Source organism: Medicago sativa, chromosome 3 (genome assembly GCF_051527215.1).
Source record: "Medicago sativa cultivar Bolivia chromosome 3, Bolivia_mono, whole genome shotgun sequence".
NCBI classification, from domain to species: Eukaryota; Viridiplantae; Streptophyta; class Magnoliopsida; order Fabales; family Fabaceae; genus Medicago; species Medicago sativa.
Genome location: NC_140751.1, coordinates 60,236,161 through 60,259,356, shown reverse-complemented (window position 1 = coordinate 60,259,356; position 23,196 = coordinate 60,236,161). Strand labels below are relative to the sequence as shown.

Genomic DNA, 23,196 nt, shown 5'->3' with positions numbered 1-23,196 from the left:
TTAGAAAAATGGACGAAAACTGTCGAATTTTAAAATAGGAGGACCAATTTTGCAAAATAGTGAAAATAGAGGAACCAAAACTGCAATTAAACCTAAATGAAATAGAAGTTGACATGGCAAGGAGGCGAAGGAGGGACGGTTTTTGTCTTCTGCAACTCAATGTGTTTGAGTGTGTCATGAAACATATGTATGGATCTTGTTTCCATGTCTAAATAAAAGTATAAGAGCATCTCCAATGGGGGGTCCTTACTTAACAAGGACCACTCCCCGTTAAGGACCCTCCATTGGAGGAAGAAAAATTGAGTCCCCGTTAAGGAACGGGTAACTATATAAGGACCCTCTCTCTCCTGGGTAACTAACGGGTCCCACGTTTAAAAAAGTAATAAAATGCGTACTACTTGGTCCCACTTGCATAAAGAAGTAATAAAATATGTACTACTTGGTCCCACTTGCATAAAAAAGTAATAAAATGTGTACTATTTGGTCCCACTTATAAAAATGAGTAATAGATAAATTATTTTTGTTTAATATGTAAAAATAGTGAGACATATTTAAGTACTTTTCATTGGAGTCCTTATTAGTGTATTGTCATTGGAGTCACTGAGTCCTTAATAGGTACTTTTATTAAAAGATTATAAATAAGTGATGTGTCACGTGGGGTCTATTTAAGAAGTCCTTGTTAGGGAACTACCATTGTGGATGCTCTAATACCTCAACTTTTTGTTTATTTTTTACTTTTACATAAGTATGGACTCATGTGCACATGTGCATCGGTTGCTTCTCAACAAAGAAAAACACTTTCCAGCTGGACTGGACATATTCTCTCTCTCTCTCTCACGCTCCAAGTCCTTTCTTGCTCTCCAAGGTCCTTTCTCTTTAAGTAACCTTTATATGACTTAATGGAGCAATTTTAATGTGGACATTATTTAATTTTATTAACAAAATATGGGTATGGTCTTAGTGGAACATCCTTGTCATACTAGTGACCCTCTAAAAAGTAAATTTCCAGACGGTTGTGTGCCAAAATATTTTAATTCACTGATTAGTTACTTCATTTATACCATTACCTTAAATGCTCCACCATCCATGTATTCATACAAGTTCACAACTTTTAAATCTTCGCATGATTAGTTTAGTCTTAATCACGTACAAATTATATTTGTTCTAGAATACAGTAAAGGAGATAACATGAAACTGTCGTGGTGATCCAAGGCATAATAGTAGTTGAGCAAATTGCAACATAGGTAGTTTCACTGTAATGTAATGATGATCAACCAAAACATTTTGTGAAATTTGGTTTCCTTACTGTGAAGCAACCACTACTTGTTCATCATCATCTGTTCCAAAGTACCGATCTCCGAATTCGCCCATGCCCGGTATGACACGGTAATCTTCATTCAACCCAATCTCTATCTCAGATGTCACTATTTTAATTCTTGGAAAACTTTTGCATACCACATGTACACCTTTAGGAGCCTGAAAATATGAGAAAATCATAATGTAACCAATCAAAGGAGCACAAAAAAGAAGAAAGAAGCAAGAGAAAAACAATCACATTGCAGAGGGAAAGTCGAAAATAGACATAGAGGATTTGAGGCATCGGTAACTTACAGATATGAGATTAAGAAATATGATGTTGGACTCTGGTACACCCTTTTGTATAAGTAAAGAAATCGCTTGAACAGCTGAGTTACCTAGAAATAAAATTTTTTTATGGTTAATCAAAATGAAAACTGTTACGACAGAAGAAAGAAAAGAAGAAGAAAAACTGTCATGAACCTGTGCCAAGGATAGGGTCCAACAGTAACACGTGCCTTTCTGAGATATCGTTTGGCAATTTCTCATATATTAGCTAATCATTTGATCAAAAGATAAGTTAGTAACCAATAAATGAAGCATAGATATGCATGCGAGTATATAAAGGTACAGATGGACCAACCTGTTGACCATTGTCACCTTCTCTGTGGATCAAAATTTTCCCAATCTTAATACCTTTACAGCATGCTCTTAAGGCATTCTCCATACTCTCCCCACTGAAATTAGAGGAATATTAATATAAGAACAGAAAGTGCTTTTATAAATTATAAACTGCTGCAGAGACATAATTTCACATCTTAGCAAGGAGAGGAGGGGGAGTTAGTTCCTTAAGGCACAATATTTTCTTTACTTATTGAACTATTTAAGGTCAATTTAGCAAAGCCACTTCGGCCTTGTTTGGATAAACAACTTAATTAAGTGTTTATAACATAAGCACTTATGTATAAGTTATTTCTATAACAAAAGATAATATAAAGTCAAACTATTTGAATATAAGTTGTTTTCATAAGCTATTCTGGGAAGCTGTGTAAATAAGCTGAAAACAGCATATGGACATGTCATAAATTGTTTTTATAAACTTTCAAATGGTCTCACAAGTGCTTACATGTCGGTAGATAAACTCAAATAAGTCCAATTCAAACGGGTCAATACTTGGAAGCAAGGATGAAAATATTTAATCAAAATGGCCATGTAACTCCAGAATTGAGCTAGACTAATACCTTCTGATGACAGAGACACCACACAACCTCTTACAAAAATCCACACCCGTGTAAACAGAACCTGCCATTTAAAGACAGCATCAAAAGTTACCATGTTGAAACATGGTACAAACTAAATGAAATGAAGAAGACAAAATCACATGGAGACAGTTTTTGTTGAAAATAAAATCTCAAAAATCAAGTACGAAAAGGAAATGGTTACCAGTGGGAGTGATCACTTGCTTTTCTGTAAATGGAAGATGCCCCAAACCATGTTCTACAACCTGATCAAGTGCATAATTTAAGAAAATGTCATATCACCACACAATTTAGAAAGTGATAGTGAAGCATGTTTACTTACCAATCGAATCAAACGATCAGAATAAAATACAAAATCATGCTTCGTTATCTGAGCATCACGTATCAGAGTATGCATACCCCGTATCTGCATAGCAGCAATTATCATGAATAATTATTCAACTTTTATAACAAATATGAAATGATTATTCAACTTTTAAAACAAAAACGAAAGCTTGCAAGAAAATGGTACCTGAAAAGTCGAATGAATGACATATAAATTTGGATATATTTTACACAGGTCATGTTGACCAAGCTTTGTGCGGATGTGCTGAACGATCAAATCAACAGCCACATGATTATCTCCTCCACGAGGTATGATGATATCGGCATATTTCTTTGTTGGAAGAATGAAGTCATCAAAAGCTGGCTTTACAAATTTTGAATACTGCAACATAAGAATCAGCAACCAAAATTCATTTACTCGAAAGAATCGACCGTCAAAATCTGATAAAGAATGTGTTAGATTGATCAAGATCATAATAAGCACAAAAATTCAACCCTTCTGGTATAATTCCCCAAAAATTGAAAAATAAAGCATGGGTTTCATTATTAAGGAATTTCAATAGCAGCCAAATCAGCATTATGAAATTAAAATTATTTTTCCCAAGTCTTGAAAAGAAATGATATAATCAATATGGGGGAAAAATACAAGACAAAATCAAAATGAACTCATGGTAGTGCAAAATGATGTAGTTTTAAATAGATATACTTGATCAAGAATTGCTCCAATGTCCCGATCCTTCTCGCTGGTATCACGCCTGATCCTTCTTGCCAAACGAACATCAGCATCTGCACTGAACATTTTAAAATGTAAAGTGACAGCTTAATTTAGTATTTCAACAATGACACGGAAAATCTACCGGCTTATAAAATAAGTAAAAGGTACACAGGCAAAAATTCATTATAAAAATAATCAACAAAATAAATGAAAAAAATAATACAGCAAAAGTTAATCTAACAAAATATTCCATATAAAATTAACATATGCTATGTATGGAGAGTAGGAATTTTCCTACATCACATTGTGGATTATGAGGAGCGGGGACACCAATTCCGCGAGATGAAATAAAATTAATCTAACAAAAGATTGAATATAAATTAACAAATGCTATGTGAAACATACACAATAAAAAATATGAACTAAAGGAAATAAAAGGACCTGTGTCAACAAATATCTTCATATTCATCAACTCCCGAACACGAGGATCGTGGAAAACAAGGATGCCTTCCAAAATTATAACATCTGAAGGGTTAACCTGAAGACACGTTAAAACAAAATAAAATGGAATGATCGTGACATGAGCTTTCTTACAAAACTGAGACTAAATATGCATTTAGATTATGATACTATATATATTTTATGCATGTGATATGCACTAAAAAAGAAAGGTATTCTTTGCATGATATTTACAACTTAAAACAGCTAAAAAAAAAAGGTTCCAAAGATATATACCCTTCTTAACGCATCACTTTTGTAACTCTTGAAGTCATACTTTGGAATATCAACAGCTTCGCCATGCTTCAACTTGTCCATAACACGAAGCAATTCCTCAGTATCAAAAGCATCTGATGATCAATCATATTAGATATAGAAGAACATTCACATAGTTATGCAGAAAATAAAATGTATATTTTTTTTCCTTATCCTGCTAGCCTGTCAATTTTCAGGATATTATTCACTAATACAAAGCCTCAACTAATACATTCTTAATTTGTCTGTGGTAATGACTAAAGAACGAAAAAAAGTCCACATTTTGGTCAATGAATAAGAAGTAAAGAGGAAATATACAATTGCACCAAACAAAAAAAAAAAGAGAAAATATAGAAAAGCATCACAGTAAGATAACATAAATTTTTATCATCTGCAGCATCTTAATATAAAAAGACACTCGCTGACACTAATAATGTCAGACTAAGAGGTATAATTGTACTGACCAGGATGATCAAAGTTGTAATCTTGTACTCTTGCTCGTTCCTCCTCAGTCAAGTTATTGTAAAAAGAATCCTGTCATGTTAAGTAGTTAACTTATTAAGCCTAAAGTATCAATATAAGTACAATAAGACAGGTTTAGCCCTAACTCTGAAACATATCTCCAAAAAAGAAAAATAAGACAAAAAGGAAGAAGGGAATGAATGATCAATAGAAGCATATGATATTGTTGAAGAGGTCAAGAACAAGCTTGACAGAACAGGATGCTTGAGGTCTGAAGCATTAATTGATTGATTGTGCCCCCAATGATCATTTTGAGAAACAAAAATTAAGTCTTAATATTTTCTTGATTTGACCACGATGTGTATGAATAGAAAGAATTTATTACCTGATTAACAAGCACAACTCGCTGGTCATGAAGCTGCTGAACAATCATATCACAAACTGTTTTTTTGCCGGATGCTGCACCACCAGCAACACCTGCAAAAATAGATAAATAAATTAGAATCATCAAGATAAAAGAAAAAAGTTGTAAAAATTTAAAACGGTGCATCAAAGCGGACTAAACCTAGGATCTTATCATGTATGATAGCTGTGCAGGAAGCTCTACTATATAAACATAACATGATATAAAAGCTGACAAAATCTTAAAGCTTAAAATAATCGCTTAACAGGAAATAATGCTAGATCTCGTACCTGCATATTAAATGCTAAGTAATTTAATTTCGTGTTAATTTAGAATAACACAAATAAGACAAGCGTGATTTCTTTACACAGAAAACATGAATTCTGACCTATTTATGAGATTATGTCACTTTTATTTCAAAAAAATGTATTTCAAATGTCAAGAAATTCTTTTATTTATTTCAACTTAAAATAAAATTGTGTTAATGTCTAGTGCTGCAACAGCAATTTTATTCATGTACTCTGTAGCAGAACTTAATGCCCTGTGTGAACTACATTCAAAGACATACAAACTGAGATTTTATTACAAAGAATTGGCGAAAATACTCTGATTGCAGAACAACAATATAAAACCTAGAAGGTAAGTAACCGCCCTGCCCTAAGGCCCTAATGCTCTCGAATGACTAGCTACTTTCTCCGTTTCGCTCTTCTGTATTTATGTGCACTGCGACCGTACCTATCCTCTCTAACTACCTAAGTATCTATTTACAAATAATTAATTAATGGTGTTATCGAACATAATGCAAACCATTTATGATCTCTATCACCTCTTAGTTCCTACAAAATATTAGGTTTTTAGATTATCCTTACAAAACTGACTTTTAAAGTAACTGGTCTCACTATTTATAAACTCTCTTCAGACATCAAGATAGTAAAACACAACGCATAGATTGTCCACCACCAAAGGACACAGATAGGTAGTCAATGACTTCATTACTACTTGGGGACCTTGTCATAAGAAAACACACCTATGACGAAAGGTTGGTTGTACATATCAGTTGCTGATGTTGTTGGTTGTTCTACGCTAGCCTCTCTTTTCTCAAAACCATCCATGTGAAATCCAGAAAAATGAACTTCAGAAGAAGATCCCATTAAATCAACAGCTGACTTAGCAGTACCCATCAGTAAATACCTGGTTAAAAATAACAGTTTGATAAATACTACAAAAAAAATATTCAAGAAAAGACAATAAACATATTAATTATGGATATAGAGGGTTTATGCAGGACCTTGAAGGTTAACACAATCTAAAAACATTCAAATCACAGCTTGAAAATATGTGTTTAATTGGATCAAGTCAAAACATTTATTTATTCAACCCTTACACTTTTAGCCATCACTCAATTATTATTATTATTATAAAAAAGACTAGGAATATTCTTATGCAGATCAACACACGCATTGACTAAAAACCACCTTAAAGTAGCATGTTGTTCCTTTGTCTCACCAAAGTCATTGCAGATTAAGATATTGTGGAAAATCCATAGTGGATTTGGTAATTTTCATACCCAACCATAGTATCATACAAGTCCATGGAGTCTGAATAAATTAAATATAGCTGCTAAAACCATGCCAACAGAATACTAACTTTGGCAGAATCACGGTATGGCACCGCAATTTTGGCAAAAAAACTACAAGGATTTCCCAGACACAAATATTTTCTCAAATATCCCCAAAAAACACTGTAACTCAATCAATAACTCAAGTTCAATAATAATTCATTCTCTAATTTTATTTTCCCCCAAAAAAAGAAAAAGTATTGAAGCTTTCCAGAGGACATAAATTGTATTGCTAAAAGTGAATTAAACATATATAGACAAAAAATTAAACACCTTCAAAGCAAGGAGAAGCTACTGTACAATGCAAATTGCAACCAAAATAGAAACAAAGAAACATACTTTATACTCACCCATTTCATTTCATCACTGTACAATCAAATGGGTTTTCCACAAATAATAAATCCAGATCCAATAAAAAGAAGAAAAAAATTGCATTTTTGATTAATTTTTTTTTGATACCAAACAAAAAACTAAGCAATGCACAGTAAAAGATGGTTGAACCATGAAACCAAGTAGTCAAATGCTGAGTAAAACACGTAGTATACCTTGTAAGCACAAGAAATTGAAGAAGGTGAGAATTTTCAATCTTTGTAGTAGTTCATATGTCAACAAAACATTCAATGATGAAACACCTCATGTGTTGGTTTGGTTTATATAGTATTGTCGGAAAATGATAATTATCCATGCTTTTATTTATTTTTTTTATTATTAAAAAAAAGATAAATCTTCGTTAACTTGTTTTAAAAAGTTTTTTTTTTTTTTTTTTGAGCAAAATTGTTTTAAAAAGTTATGAAAACGATAATTAAATATAAAAATAAGTAAATTTACGATAATTTTATAATTCTTGTATATTTCACGATGTCGGTATATTTGAAATGCTATTTTTGTCATTTTAATAAGCCTACAAAAAAAGTTCTTAAAAATTTGTAAGTATACATATACATATAACTTTTGGGTAAATACCTACAGTACTTTTAGGACTAAAATTATTCATAATTTAAAAAAGAAAAGAGGAGTTAGTCCAGTGGTTGGATTTGACACGACAACCTAATAAAATTGATTTGTGAGGTGATGATTGTCCCTAACTTATAAACACATTGTCGGATCATCTTATATTTGATGTGGAACTCTTTAATACACCCCTCACGCCCATGATTGGTCATCTGGAGCATGGACATAAATGATGGGTGACCCGTTAACGAAAACATGATAGTAGGTGGGTTAATGGATCTTGAAGAGACTCTGATACTATCTTAGAAATCGTGGTTGAGTTTAATACAACCCCATAAAACCGATTTGTAAAATGAGGATTGCCGTCACTTATAAATACATCGTGAGATCATCTCTTATTCGACGTAAGACTCTTTAACATGTTAGAATCTATACGATCTTTTATGAGTTGTATCCAACTTAGTTTAGTTTTAATTTTCTTCTAATATTTTTTTTTTGAAATAATTTTCTTCTAATGTTATAATGATCACTATAACTGTTTGATTTTTTTTGCGGTTTGTCTTTCTGTTGGGCTTAAGTTTTCTTTGTTTGGGAAAAAAAATAAAGGGTTAAATATGTTTTTGATCCCTATATTTTGCGCCACTTTGAAGAATAGTCCTTACAATTCAATAAATGTTTTTAAAATCCCTACATTTTTATTCCGTTAACAAAATTAGTCCCTACAGTCAAATTTCGCTGACTTGGCAAACTGAACATGCCACATAGACGCCACTATGTTGCCACATGGCCTCACTAATAACACATCATACCACATTAAAATCCTAATTTAAATTTAAATTTTAATATTTTTTTTATATATATTTGGTAAACCAATCTCTCTCTGTTTTTTTTTGTTGATAATCTCTCTTCTTCTTGTAATCGGAAAAAAAAAAAATCTCTCTTCTGCTTCCTCCGTGATCTCTCTACTAGTCCACCAACACCACCCATCATCGTATCTCTTTCATTTTTTTTTCTTCAGAAAACCTATAACACCCAGAATAGTATTGAGAAAAAACACAGATTTGAGGAACCACAAATCTAGTCTTTGATCGGAGCACCGCCGTCACTGCCGTCTCTGGCCAGCGCAGCTCCCACCACCATCAAACCTCTCTTCAACTCTCTCAAGGATCTGTTTGTAACCACCCTCACTCTCACATGACCCATGTCCCTCGACGATTTAACCCCGCCACCGTAAGTGCCGCTTATCGCAAATCAGAACTCTCATCCTCTGCATTTTCCACGCTTCACAGTCACAGCCATCACGACCTCACCATACCCATACCATCACTGTTGTCGTCGATGCTCAAATCCCACCACTCTCACCGTCTCACCACCACACCACTTCCCTTGTTGTTTATCCGATGCAGTTGAAAATGGTGTGACATCATGTTTGGAAACAACGGTCTGAGTAGTTGATGATTTTTCGGATCTAGCTTTGTCTGATTTTCTTAGCATCTGGATTGTCATGAATAACAGATAGATGAAAATCGTTTGGCTTATTAGAAATTTTTTTGATTTTTTTTCTTCTTTCAACATGCCTGCCATATAAGACGAAAATGGACCCCACTGTCATGCCACATCAGCATTCTGTTAACTAAATAGACGGCGGGGACTAAATTCAGTAACGGAGTAAAAATGCAGGGATTTTAAAAACATTTATTGAATTGTAGGGATTATTCTCAAAATGCACAAAATGTAGGGACCAAAAAACATATTTAACCCAAAAATAAAAAAGTAAAGATATGTGAGAAAATATAAGAGAAGAAAAGAGTGATGTGTTATGATCTTGTTTATCGATTACAAAAATTCTTAACATAATACTCCTTCCGTCCTATAATACTTAACACAGTTGACCGTATTACACATACCAATGCATAACTTTGAGCTTAAATATCTTGAATAATATATTACAAAAAATTATGAAAATTTGATATTTTGAAAACACTCATCGAGACGAATCTAACGACATCTTATATGATATTATTTGTCTTTGTATATTAGTAGAAAAATACGGTCAAAGTAAGTTAGGTCAAAATTGCACATTTTCAAATGAGCCATCTATTGTGGGACGGAGGGAGTATGTTATGACCAATAATAATGAGTGTTGTAGACCATCCTATAAATTCAAATAAAAACTTAGAAAAATAAAGATCCACAAATATTCATAATATCTCCAAAGCTACCAAGTTTCAAAGGTAAAACAAACAAACAATTTTACAAGTTTAAGTTATCAAGAGAAAGAAAAAGTGGGGTAATTATAATTGTATGGAGGGGCAAAGTTCATGTCACAATGAAAGAGTCTCCAATGAAGGTGATGATGATGATTTGAAATAAAAATAATTAAATAAAATAAAAATTGAAATTAACATGTATAACCGGTAAAAAGGTGATGGGTGGAATTTGTTGATGATGTGGCCCAATAGTTGAGAGTGTGTCAAAAAGAGTTTGATAGAGAGTTTGTCAATAGCATTTCTCATGCAGTATTTGTCTTTTTGGGTCTAGAATGATTATCATCATAATAATGCATACATATGACCGAAGATCACGTGACGTCAGTAAGTTATCAATTCGTGTATTTTTAGTCTTTATTTTGACTGTATTTGATATACATACCGTCTTGGACTTGTCAGTGTGTGTTCTTCAAAGTTGAACAGAATTCTTTCAATCCTCCGTGGCAGCTGAATCGGATAGGGGTATTTGTTAAAAGAAAATGAAAAGAGAAATGAAGATAAATACAATGAGGTGTTGAAGAGGTATAAAAGAATCAAAGGTGTACAATTTTTATTACACTCCTTTACAAATGTAATTTGTTGACATGATATCAAATTTAAAACACTTAGACCTATAATAAATTTTTGGAGAAAATAAATTAAATTAATCAAATGGGAAAGGACAAATAATTAAGATATAAATAAAACGGGGGACATTATGATTCAAAACCACCTCATAATAGAAAAGTTTGTCAACACCATGATTTTTTCTTGATAGAGAGGGACAGATCCATATATTTCAATTAGTGGAGGATCGAGTTAATATATTATAGACATTTATATATAAAAAATAAATAATGAAATCATTAAGAAATAAAAACGTGACATTATAAAGGACACACACTTAATTAATTATTTGTATAATTTTGGTCCCATAATTAATTTTTGGTCCTTTTAAATCCAAAAGGTACACTCAAACTCAATATTGATGGCAGCTTTCTAGAAGATTCTGGTTGTTTAGGTGCTGGTGGTGTTGTTCGCAACCACGATGGAGATTGGATAACTGGTTTTTCCCACTATGAAGTTGGAGGTGATGCGTTATTAGTTGAGTTACGTGCTATCCAAATAGGTCTTCATTTTTGTAGTACAAAAGGTTATGTCGACATTATTTGTGAGAGTGATTGTTTGGAAGCAGTTGACCTGATTATTGATGGTCATGATCATACCTTGCACACTTATGCTACTGACATCCTTCATATTAGAGATGTTTTACATGAAAATGGAAATACAACATTGGTGCATGTTATTAGGGAACAAAACATGTGTGCAAATTTTATGGCTAAGGAAGGATCACATGCAAGGTGTTTTGCTCATTGGAACTGCCCTCCGCCTGACATGGAATCTCTCATCCTGAGAGATAAGCTTGGAACTTAATTTCGCCTCTCTCTTTTTTTCTTTTTCTTTTTGCCTCGTTACATTGTAACACTACAAAAAAAAACCCATTAAGTTTATCTCTGTTATACAACTTGGTTCATTCCGTTAAGATATTAATCTCAAATGTCTAAGGTGGACCAATATTATAGGTGGTCCATCATAAAACTCGTTAGTTAATTTTTTAATCTTACATGTTTGATCTATTTGTCAAAAAATAAATCATTGGATATTTTTTTTTTAAGTTGTTGCGCTCACATTCTTCCTATTTTTTTAGAAATTGATGAATAAAAATTTCAATAAATGCCAATATGACACGTGTAATTGGGTTGCCGTTTTTTTAGTAAAATTAACGGAAGGGAACAAATTGTATGACGGATATGAACTTACGAAATTTAAATAGACAAAATTAATTATGAGATCAAAGTGATATGAAAAATAGTTTTTTCTACAAGACATAAAAAACACTTAAAAGATCGTAAAAGCAATATTTAGCCTAAATTATTAGCATTAAATTATTATTCTCTTAAAAAAATAGTCTTTTAAAAATGTAAATTAAAAAATTCTCTATTTTTTCCTTATATTTTCCACCCAAAGCCCTCCTCCCTTTTAAACTTCCAAACAAAATCCAAATGAATGTTAATTGACAAGGAATACTTCCTCCGGTCCTATTTATAAGAGAAATTTTGGTCAACAAAAGTTAATGTATCTAGTTAAAAAATTGGTCCAGATACATTCACTTTTGTTGACTCAAATGTCTCTTGTAAATAGGACCGGAGGAAGTACTATTTTATGTTTGAAAGACTGCCTGAATATTACTCCCTCCGTTTCAAAATGAGTGTCGCTTTAGCCAAAAAAAATTGTTTCAAAATGAGTGTCGCTTTCAGTTTCCAATGCAATAATAACTTTTTCTTTTCAATTGTACCCTCCAATTAATACTCTGTACACTACTTCCAAAGTATTACTTTTAAAACTAACCAATAGTTAATAAGGATAATTTGGTAAAATAACCATTCTCTTTCTTTTAATCATTGCATTTCTTAATATGTGTGTAAACACCTAAAACGACACTCATTTTAAAACGGAGGGAGTATATAGGAGAAGAGAAAACAATTAAAGACGACTAGATAGATAGGAATCACATTCCAAAAAGTGTTATTTGTTGAAATACATACCGTCTTGGACTTGTCAGTGTGTGTGTTCTTCAAAGTTGATCAGAATTCTTTCAATCCTCCGTGGCGCTGAATCGGATAAGGGGCCCACTTCCTTTTTCTAGCTTGTTTCATTTAATGCTTTTTTTCTTGTGTGGAAATTGAAAATTTAATGCTTAACTCTAATGCACGTGTCCTTATAGCAGCAAATATTCGTCCTTGTAGAGGGAGTCTCATTTGTTTTCTTTTTTGGAAAAAGATTGGTGAACAGACATACACCTCTTATAAATTATGAGAGAAATAAAAAAAAATTGATGTGAGAGATATAATATATTGATAAGATGATGAGAAGACATATTTGTTAAAAGAAAATGAATAGAGAGATGAAGATAAATACAATGAGGTGTTGAAGAGGTATAAAAGAATCAAAGGTGTACAATTTTTATTACACTTCTCTTTTATAAATGTAATTTGTTGACATATCTGATGTCAAATTTAAAACACTTAGACGTATAATAAATTTTTGGAGAAAATAAATTCAATTAATCAAATGGGAAACGACAAATAAGATATAAATAAAACGGGGGACAAAACGCGACATTATGATTCAAAACCACCTCATAATAGAAAAGTTTGTCAACGTCATGATTTTTTCTTAATTGAGGGGGACATATCCATATATTTCATTAGTGGACGATCGAGTTAATATATTATACATATTTATATAAAAAAATAATAATGCAAAAGCACTAAAATATAATGATAATCATTATGAAATAAAAATTTGACATTATAAAGGACACTCACTCACTTAATTATTATTTTTGGTATAACTGGTCTATAATTAATTTTTATTCATTTTCAATCTCTTAAGTTATCTACCTTATACAACTTAGTCCTTTCCGTTAAGGTGTTAACCTCCAATGTCTAATATCGACCAAAATTATAAGTGATTTACCATAAACCTGGTTAATTTTTTAATCTTATCTATTTAATCCATTTATCAAAAAATAAATCATTGGATCTTGACGATTTACTGGATTATATTTTGTTGCTGCTTGTGTTCTTCCTGTTTTTTAGAAATTGATAAATAAAAATTTCAATAAATGCTAAATGCCACGTGTAATTGGGTTATTTTTTATTTTTTTAATAAAACTAACAGAAAGAGAGCAAATTGTGTAACATATATGAACTTAAGGAACTTAAACGAACCAAAAAATAATTATGAAATCAAAATGATAAAAAAAATAGTTTTTTTTTTTTAACTAAACTAAAGAATAGTTAAGAGATCATAAAAGCAATTTAGCCTAAATTATAAGCATTAAATTATTGTTCTCTAAAAAAATAGCCTTTTAAAAAATGTAAATTAAAATAGTTCTCTATTTTTTTTCTTATATTTTCCACCGAACTCCTCCTTTCCCTCCCTTTTAAACCTCCAAATATCTCCGTGAGTTTAAGTTAGTTGGTAAAGACAATACATAATATGTGTAAGGTTCGGGGTTCGAACCCCAGACACCACAAAAAAAAAACTCCAAATAAAATCTAAATGAATGTTATTGGAGAAAGTCTTACTTGGATACAGACCCAACACCTCATATTTAAGCACACTCACATAAACTAAAAAAATTAAAATAAACTAATTTAGTCACATCGATTAATATTATTGAATTTCATTCTCTTTTAATTTCTTCCATTTTATGTGAGTGTGCCCAAATCTTTTTGATTTGGGTTTGTGACCATAAAAGACTTTCTCATGTTATTGACAAGGAATACTATTTTTTATGTTTGTAAGACTTCCTACGATAGTATATAACCACTAGGGAAAATACTTAATTGGACACAAGGGTTTGAGCACTTGGTTTGAGCACACATATTTAATTGAAAAAATATAGAGAGAGAAAATAATTAAATAATATTTCTTTTTAAATAATTAAATAAAATATGCTTTTGTGTGTGAGTGCCTAAATGATGTGTCTAAATGCTTGTGTCCAAGCAAGTCTTTCCCAACCAGTAGATAGATAGGAATCACATTCCAAAAAGTCTATATCAACCTTTGTCAAATGTTATTTCAATGGCTAACATAAAGAGACGATAGCAATAACGAATAAGAGATGATAACAATAACGATAGAGTCTTTAATGTCATAAATAATAAATATCTTTAATGTCATAATAAATAAATAAATAAATAAAATTACCACTCCCTACATTTTTTTAAGTGTTTTTTTTTCTTCCTGTTCTAAATATATATATTTGAAAAAGTTGACAAGGTGGTCCATTTTGTGTGTAACTCCTTTTAAAATACCATGTGTTTATTAATTAATTTGTCTAACTCTAACTTTTCATCTTTTCGAATAAAGTAGTCCTCCTTTTGTTCCTTTTTAATCAAATTAGTTAAGTGTATTTTTGCACATTTTCTTTCTATTAGACCCTCATTTTAATCCACCAATAAATTCTTATTTTTTTCACAAACAAAATTGTTAATTAGTTTGTCAAATTTTTTTTTGTTAGTTATTATCTCTTTCTCAAAATTGGCCTGAGGCCAAAACTGCAAAAAGGGCCGTACTTAGGAGGCTGGATTGTATTTTATTTTGTTAGGGGGCCAAAATCGCAACTTCCTGGTACTTAGGAGGCAAAAACTGCTATTAAGCCTTTTCTAAATATTGTGCACATCTCTTTAATTATTTTAAGTCAATTTCCAATGAGTCTTCCACTGTTTATTTATTTTGAACATTTATGGAGTCTTTTATTTATTTTTTTCTCAGATCTGTTCTTGTACTTTGCACTTCAAATTTTTAACAATTACTACCTATCTTATTTATAGAATTTTAACTCTTCATAGAACCATTATTATAGGTAACAAAATTTTGTTTAAATTTAACAAGAAACAAATTTTGTTTTTATTTTTTAAAAAAACTTTGTTTAAAAAACACAAACTTTAGTTTTCCAAATATATAACATTAATTAGTTTTATTGAAAAAGATAAGAGTAATTGACAGAGGGTATAATTGATAAATCGTACTCGTAAAATACCAAAACGACAATTAAATAGGAACGCTAAATTCGCAGTTAAACGACACTTAAAAAGAATGGAAGGAGCAACACTAAAACTTCATATACTTTAGGCTTAAATGCTCAATTGGTCCCTTGACTTGATTTCAAGTGTCGGTTTGGTCCCATCAGTAATAAAAGGCCCGTTTAGGTCCCTTAACTTTATTTAAAGTATCGGTTTGGTCCTCTTTGTTAATTTAATTCAAAAAAACGTTAAGTTTAGGGACCAAACCAATACTAATTAAATAAGTTAAGGGACCAAACTAATACTAATTAAATAAGTTAAGGGACCAAACTAATACTAATTAAATAAGTTAAGAGACCAAAATTTAACGTTTTTTTGAATGAAATAAACAGAAGGGACCAAACCGATACTTTAAATAAAGTTAAGGGACCTAAACAGACCTTTTATTACTTATGGGACCAAACCGATACTTGAAATCAAGTTAAGGGACTAATTGAGCATTTAAGCCTATACTTTAAGTAAAAGAATAAAGATTTAAAAAATTCCATTATTTAATTGAATAAAGCTATCATCTGCATGCAAATTGAAAGACTATAATCTCCACAAATTAACTGAGATTCATTTAATCCAAAAAATATGTTAACTGAGATGCCCTATGTTCCTTGAATCCTTATGTTCACAACCTGTGAATCCCAGCTCATGCATAAAAATCTTTTCCAAAATGGTATTTGGACTTGTAACTATCTGACAACACAAATTGCAGGACAAATTCAATCCAAAATCAGAAGCTTTTTTATCATTAACAACACCAATTGGATTCACTTCAATTTGAAGGTGAGAAAAACACAAGAAGGGGGGTTGAATTGTGTTTTGAAAAATTCTTCGTTTCTCTAAACAACTGAATACACTGATCAGAAGCTAAGTGAGACAGCTTCTGAAGTGATGATCAGAATCTAAATGCAGCGGAATAAAACAGAGAGAGAGAAGAAGAACGACACAAAGCAATTATACTGGTTCCTTCCACAATCCGGAAGTAGTCCAGTCCCCCTTGCACTTCCAAGGAGATTTCACTATGAGTAATATCTGATTACAAATGCTCAAGCACACAAGCAAGAGACTTCCAATGCTCAAGCACACAAGCAAGAGACTTCCTTTGCTCAAGAACACAATCAAGAGACTTCCTGCTCAAGCACAACTGCAAGAGACTTCCTAACTAAACAAAATTACACAGAAAATTGTTTAAGGTTGAACACTTGATATACAATCAGAGGTGCTCACAATACAAATCAGATACAGACTCAATGGACTTAAGAATTTCTAAGATATGACTTTGAGACACAGAAATTCTAAGTGAATGCAGAACAATTTCAGCAGAGGTTTGGTACTTGTGAAAATCTTGTGAGTCTTTCGTTCAGCGTTCTTGCATTACCAATTCTCTAGGTCTTCACTCCTTTATATAGAGGTGTGAGAGAGACGTTGTGAAATTGCCAGCACACCAAAGAGTCGTTGTTGAAGCTTGATCTTTCACCAATAATCTTTTGCCTGATTTGGCTGTTGTCCTATGAAGAACAAATTTGAAATCCATTCCTTATCCAAAGGAACATCTATGCAGGCGAAACCGTATTCTGGAGCTGTTTTCTTGTCCTGTAGTGCGGACACAAAACAGAGTAGTGGAGAACGTGGTTGTACAATTCGTACAAAGTACAATGTCAACGCTTTCGTCCAAATTGCAAACACATGCCTTCAAACACCTTTGAAATGACCGTTGCAAACTCCACTAATCCTTTGTTTGTGTTTTCGAATCCAATAGACAGCTTTTGCATTGATAATTCTTCAATTCTTGATTCTTTGCAAATCCAGTTGATATTCAGCTTCTGGTGAAATGGCTTCTGATGAGGCAGCTTCTGATGATGCAGCTTCTGATGATGCAGCTTCTGATGAGATGACTTCTGCAGCTTCTGATGATGCAGCTTCTGATGATGTGACTTCTGGACCTCTTGTCTTCAGGAGCACTATTCTTCAGGAGCAGCTTACTTCAGGAGCGCTATTTCTTCAGGAGCAGCTTGACTTCAGGAGCGCTTTTTCTTCAGGAGCAAGTTGCCTTCAGGAGCGTCCAAGCTTCAAATTTTTGTTGTTTCCATAGCTCTTTATTTGCTCATTCAGAACCAATGATGATGTAACTTTATAATTATGGTCCTGTACACTTGAACAAATATTAGCTAATCCAATTTACAATTTTTAATACCTTGTTATCATCAAAACTCTTTAAGGTTTATTGTTAAACACATTTTGTTCCAACAATCTCCCCCTTTTTGATGATGACAAACAAAAGTATTTAAAATTGATCAATTGTTGTTAATCTAATTAACAAGTTGACTTTGGGGTTCTGAGGTTTGTAAGCTCAGAATCTGAGGTTTGTAAGCTCAAACTCCCCCTGAGTCTGATAGTCTTTAAGGTGAGGTTTGTAAGCTCCCCCTAAGTTCTATCCAGGTTAATTAAATTCATTTTGCGCACAATAATCTTATCAGAGCTTAAAAACAAAATTGAATCATTGAAAGAATTTACTTATATATAAGAAGAATGGTTCAATTAACTTTACTTGAATTTTGATACTCCTTCGTTCATTCATAGCTTATACCAATAAGGTAAAAAGATAGAAGTTTTTCAAAAATTTCAAATGCCATTAATGGGGCTCAGAGCCTTTAAATACTTGTCACATATACTCCCCCTTTTGTCATTATCAAAAAAAATTAGAATAAATTTAAGCATAAAAGACAAAAAGATATGAGAAAAACTCAAACAGGAGAGAGTATAAAAGAAAATGAACTAAATAAGTCAGAGCAAAATATATGAACATGTATATCAATTGTCAGAAGCAGCTAAACAGTCAGAATCAGTAAGCATTCAGAAGCAAAAGAAATAAGACAAGATGATTTCAGAAGCAAGGACTAAGAAAATAAAACAAACAACAAACAAAGAAAAACACAAGGGTGTGCAACTAAGGGTTGGTTTGTTGTTGTTTCTTCATCTCTTCCATTTCTTCAATCTTCTTCTTCAACAATTCTTCAAGTTGTTGTTGCCTCTGAAGAAGAGCTTGTTCCCTTTCTCTAGCTTCTTGCTGCTGCTGTGCCATCTGTTTCTTCAGAAGCTTACACAGCCTTGCTTCTCTGGTCAAGTAATCCGTTTCAAAGAAGAAAGGCTGGTTTGCCAAGAGCAGTGTAGAACTTCTTACTCTAAGACTCTGATTCAGATTTTCCATTAGCCTTCTGACTGAAGCTTGCTTGACTCTGATGCATTTAGCCTTGATTTCTTCAATAACCCCAGCTGCCCGGTTCTGAAGAGATACCCAGGAGTCTTCATATGCACCTGTGAGATCAATCGTCCTTCTTTGATCCACCAGATTGTGCATCTGACTCAAGATTGTCAGAAGCTCAGAATTGATATATCCAGATTCCAGGATGTTTGTAGGTGGATGTTCAAGGATTTCAAGATCAGAATCACTGATTTCTAAGTCTTGAATAGGGTTAGGAACTGGAATGGTAAGGTGTGTTTGTGTGTTAGAAGATGAGGGCTGGTCAGAATCAATGTGTGTGGTGGAGGTTGAGGCTTGAACATTGACTAGAGAGATGTCAACATCCATGGGAGTTGGTTCAGGAGAGTGTTCAGGTAAAGGTTGAAATTCAGTTTCAGATGGTGGTTGTTGTGGTGAAGTTGTTGTTTGAGTGTTGAGTTGGGGGTCAGTGATGGCTATTGGTGATTGTGGGGGTGTTGTGGGTTTTTGTGGTTCAGGTGTTTGTTGATGAGGGTTTTCTGAAACAATATTTTCAGAAGCAGCTGCTTCTGGAGTTGTTTCAGAGGCTTTTTCTGAGGTGGACTCAACATTTTCAGGAGGAATCATGTTGAGAGGTTGAATGCAAAGGGGTTGAGGGTTAAGGCGAAAGATAGAATCAATGACTCTTTCTCTCTGCTCAGCCAGTTCAGCTAACTTCTCATTAACTATGTGGCCAACTGGTTCATAAGAAGTTGACGAAGAGGGCTTATCGTTGGTTTTGGTTGATGTTGATTGGATTTTTACTGGTTTTTGAAAAAGTTGAGCTAAGGGTACATCATCATCAGAATCATCAGAATCTGATAATGATGCGGATGCGGAATCTGAAGATATATTAATTACCTTTTCTGGTTCAGGATCAGAATCCTCTTTAGCAGATTCACTGGACACCTGCAACAGTTGCTTGGCTTCTGAAACTACAGACTCTCGTAGCTCAGCAGCAATTTCCAGAACTTTTCCAGCGGCTGCTTTCTTCTCTTGTAACTCTTTTAACTTCAAATCAGAAGCAGCTTGAGCTCTTAAGGTGATATGAGGAAAATCCTTGGTTCTCCTCAAGGCTGGCTTTCTCTTCCTCTTTGGTATAGCAGGTTGATCAAGAGAAATGTCAACACCCATGATCATCCTGGAGTCCATGTCTTCAATGGCTTCTTCAATAGAAGGTACTGATGAACTACCAATTTTGAGCTTGTCAGCAGCAACTTTTGCCTTTTTAGTAGTTTGTTCAACCTCTAGATATTGCTCTGCAGTCATCTTCCTTTTTGACTTTCTGCCTCTGGCTCGTGGCAGAGCACCACCATACATTTCCTCTGGAATATCTTCCAATCTGATTCTCTCATTGGTTGCCTCAAAATGTTCCTTGATATAGTACAATTGCACTTCAATGGGATCCTTCTTGCAGATGGGTGGAAAGTCCTTCATAAGATCAGACATAACAAGTGATTCACTTAAATCAGTTTGAAGTTTGGTGACTTCACTGATTAGCTTCATATTCAATAGAGTATGAGCATTAATGAATTTTCCAGTTTTTGTGTCAAGTAGCTGATCTGTGAAGCCTTGAGATTGACTGAGACTGTTCAAGATACCTCCTTGATAGAATATCTCTGAGAGGAGTCTTCCATAAGGAACCCAGGGTTTATCCAGTAGCTGACTCTGCTTCAAACACTCTACCAAGTACTTGAACACGTATTTGGGCACATTCACCTTTTCCTTCTTGATGAAGTGCTGGAGAAGGACCTTCTGAGCTAGATTTGGTTTCACACAGTCACCACTTGGAAACAGGGTCTCATTCTGAATCTTCAGAAGCATCTTGGTTTCCATGCTCAATTCAGCATATTTCTTCTCCTTCTCAGAATTGTAAATCACCAAGTTGGCTTGCTTTTTCCAAATGCGTTTTTCAGCAGCATCTGAAAGATCAATTCCAGAGTAGTATCCAGAGGCTGCAGCCTTGAGAACATACTCTATGTGCCATTGTGCAATTCTTATTGGAATACCACAGATGCTGGATCTGATTTCATCTTCAACAAATGGCGCAAGACCCATTTCTTCTCTTGTTTTCCCTTCTAATTCAGGATACATTAGCACCATTTGACTTTCCTCAGATAAGGATGCCGCTTTGTTGTAAAATTTTGCTCTTACCCAGAAGTGTCTAACCAGAGCTTCATATGTTGGTCCATTCAACATTCTGAAATAATCCATGAGTCCTTGCTCTTCATAGTAGCTTCTGATAGAACACCTATGAAAATTCAGAGAATCAAAGTCCACTGGATTCTCTATCTGAACTTGCAAATCCCATTCTTCCAATTTCATGCTTCTTCCTCTGTAGTCATATTCAGGGACCATTCTTGAAGTAGATACTGAATCTTTTCGTTGCGAGCTTGATGATGCCTTTTGATGATTGACGAAGATTTGAAGAAGATGAAGATTTTTAGGGTTCTAAGGTTGAGAGAATGCGCTTACTTCGCAAACGGTTTGAGAGCAAATGTGTTTGTTGTGAGTGAGTAGTGTGTGAATTGACAAAGTGTTAAAAGTAAAACGATTGCAATTCAAAAGAGACAAACAAACATAACATTTATGACAAAATTGGGGGCGCGTGAAAAGTACTTTCATAGCTATTAAATCATCATTGCCCTTTTTAGTTATACACCAACACATACAGGCCACGTAAGAAGTTCACAGAGTAACTACCAAGTTAGTGGGCCAGAAGTTACTTTAACAAGTAACTCCCAACGTTTCCACTAATTCAACTATTCAGAAGCAACAAATCCAGCTTCTGGACTTCAGATGCTGACGTCATCATCAGAAGCGAGTTTTCCTCAGAACCTCAATAAAGAGCTTCTGATGGACTACTGCTTCTGAACTAACTTCAGAACCTAAAATCCTATTCAGGAGCAAGCAAGCATTTAATCAGATACAAAGTGCATGTTCAAATTTTTCTTTATAAAATCAAATCTTTCAACAGTTAAAGGCTTAGTAAATATATCAGCCCATTGATTTTCAGTATCAATGAATTGTATATCTAAAATTCCTTTTTGAACATAATCTCTGATAAAATGGTGTTTGATTTCAATGTGCTTCGCTCTTGAATGCAAAATTGGATTTTTAGACAAACAAATAGCAGCAGTATTATCACAATAAATGGGAATACTGTTAGCAGTTATCTGATAATCTTCCAACTGATGTTTCATCCAAAGTAGTTGTGTACAACAACTTGCAGCTGAAATGTATTCTGCTTCTGCTGTAGACATAGCAATAGTTGTTTGTCTTTTGCTAGCCCAGGATATAAGATTATCGCCCAGAAATTGACAATTGCCACTGGTTGACTTTCTTTCAATCCTATCACCAGCATAATCAGCATCACAGAATCCAATTAGCTTATAATCTAAGGATTTCCTATAAAGGAGTCCAAGATTGGTTGTTCCTTTCAAATACCTGAAGATTCTCTTGACAGCAGTCATATGAGATTCTCTAGGATCTGATTGGAATCTTGCACACAAGCATACACTGAATAAAATATCTGGCCTAGATGCAGTGAGGTATAACAAAGAACCAATCATACCTCTATACAGCTTCTGATCTACTTTAGCTCCTTCATCTTCTTTGCTCAGGTTGCACGTAGGATGCATTGGAGTGTTCATCACTTTACAATCTTCAAGTTTGAACTTCTTCAGAAGCTCCTTTGTGTACTTTGATTGATGAACATAGACTCCATCTTTGCATTGATTGATTTGAATGCCAAGGAAGAACTTCAGCTCTCCCATCATGCTCATTTCAAATTCATCCTGCATTAACTCAGAAAATTCCTTGCAAAGAGATGCATTAGTAGAACCAAATATTATATCATCAACATATATTTGCACAACAAGAATATCTTTCCCAAGGGTCCTTCTGAAGAGTGTAGTGTCAACCTGTCCTCTCTTAAAATCATTTTTGATTAAGAAATTACTTAGTCTATCATACCAAGCTCTGGGAGCTTGTTTCAAGCCATATAGTGATTTCTTCAATTTAAAAACATGGTCAGGATATTTAATATCCTCAAATCCAGGAGGTTGCTTAACATACACTTCTTCTTCTATGACACCATTGAGAAATGCACTCTTGACATCCATCTGATATAATATTATGCCATGATTAACTGCATAGGAAAGAAGTAACCTGATTGCTTCCAATCTTGCAACTGGAGCAAACGTTTCAGTGTAATCAATGCCTTCTTGTTGACTATACCCTTGTGCAACAAGTCTGGC

General features: G+C 33.5%; 1 protein-coding gene across 2 annotated transcripts; it reads right to left on the bottom strand.

Annotated features, from left to right (window-relative positions):
* Positions 1 to 1,028: 1,028 nt before the first annotated feature.
* LOC146938774 (uridine kinase-like protein 4) lies at positions 1,029 to 7,455 on the bottom strand. 2 transcript variants are annotated; one of them, XM_085752684.1, is made up of 15 exons: positions 7,181 to 7,455; positions 6,240 to 6,403; positions 5,195 to 5,286; positions 4,812 to 4,881; positions 4,330 to 4,442; positions 4,036 to 4,132; positions 3,586 to 3,665; positions 3,067 to 3,261; positions 2,878 to 2,961; positions 2,740 to 2,800; positions 2,538 to 2,598; positions 1,940 to 2,033; positions 1,780 to 1,852; positions 1,612 to 1,694; positions 1,029 to 1,476 (listed from the first exon to the last, which is right to left on the bottom strand). In XM_085752684.1, the coding sequence occupies exons 2-15, from the start codon at positions 6,391 to 6,393 to the stop codon at positions 1,303 to 1,305; spliced, it is 1,431 nt and encodes a 476-aa protein (XP_085608810.1). In that variant the 5' UTR covers positions 6,394 to 6,403; positions 7,181 to 7,455; the 3' UTR covers positions 1,029 to 1,302. The 2 variants fall into 2 exon arrangements, with proteins under 2 accessions (XP_085608810.1, XP_085608809.1); XM_085752683.1 differs by having other exon boundaries at positions 7,376 to 7,455.
* Between the last annotated feature and the right edge of the window lie 15,741 nt (positions 7,456 to 23,196).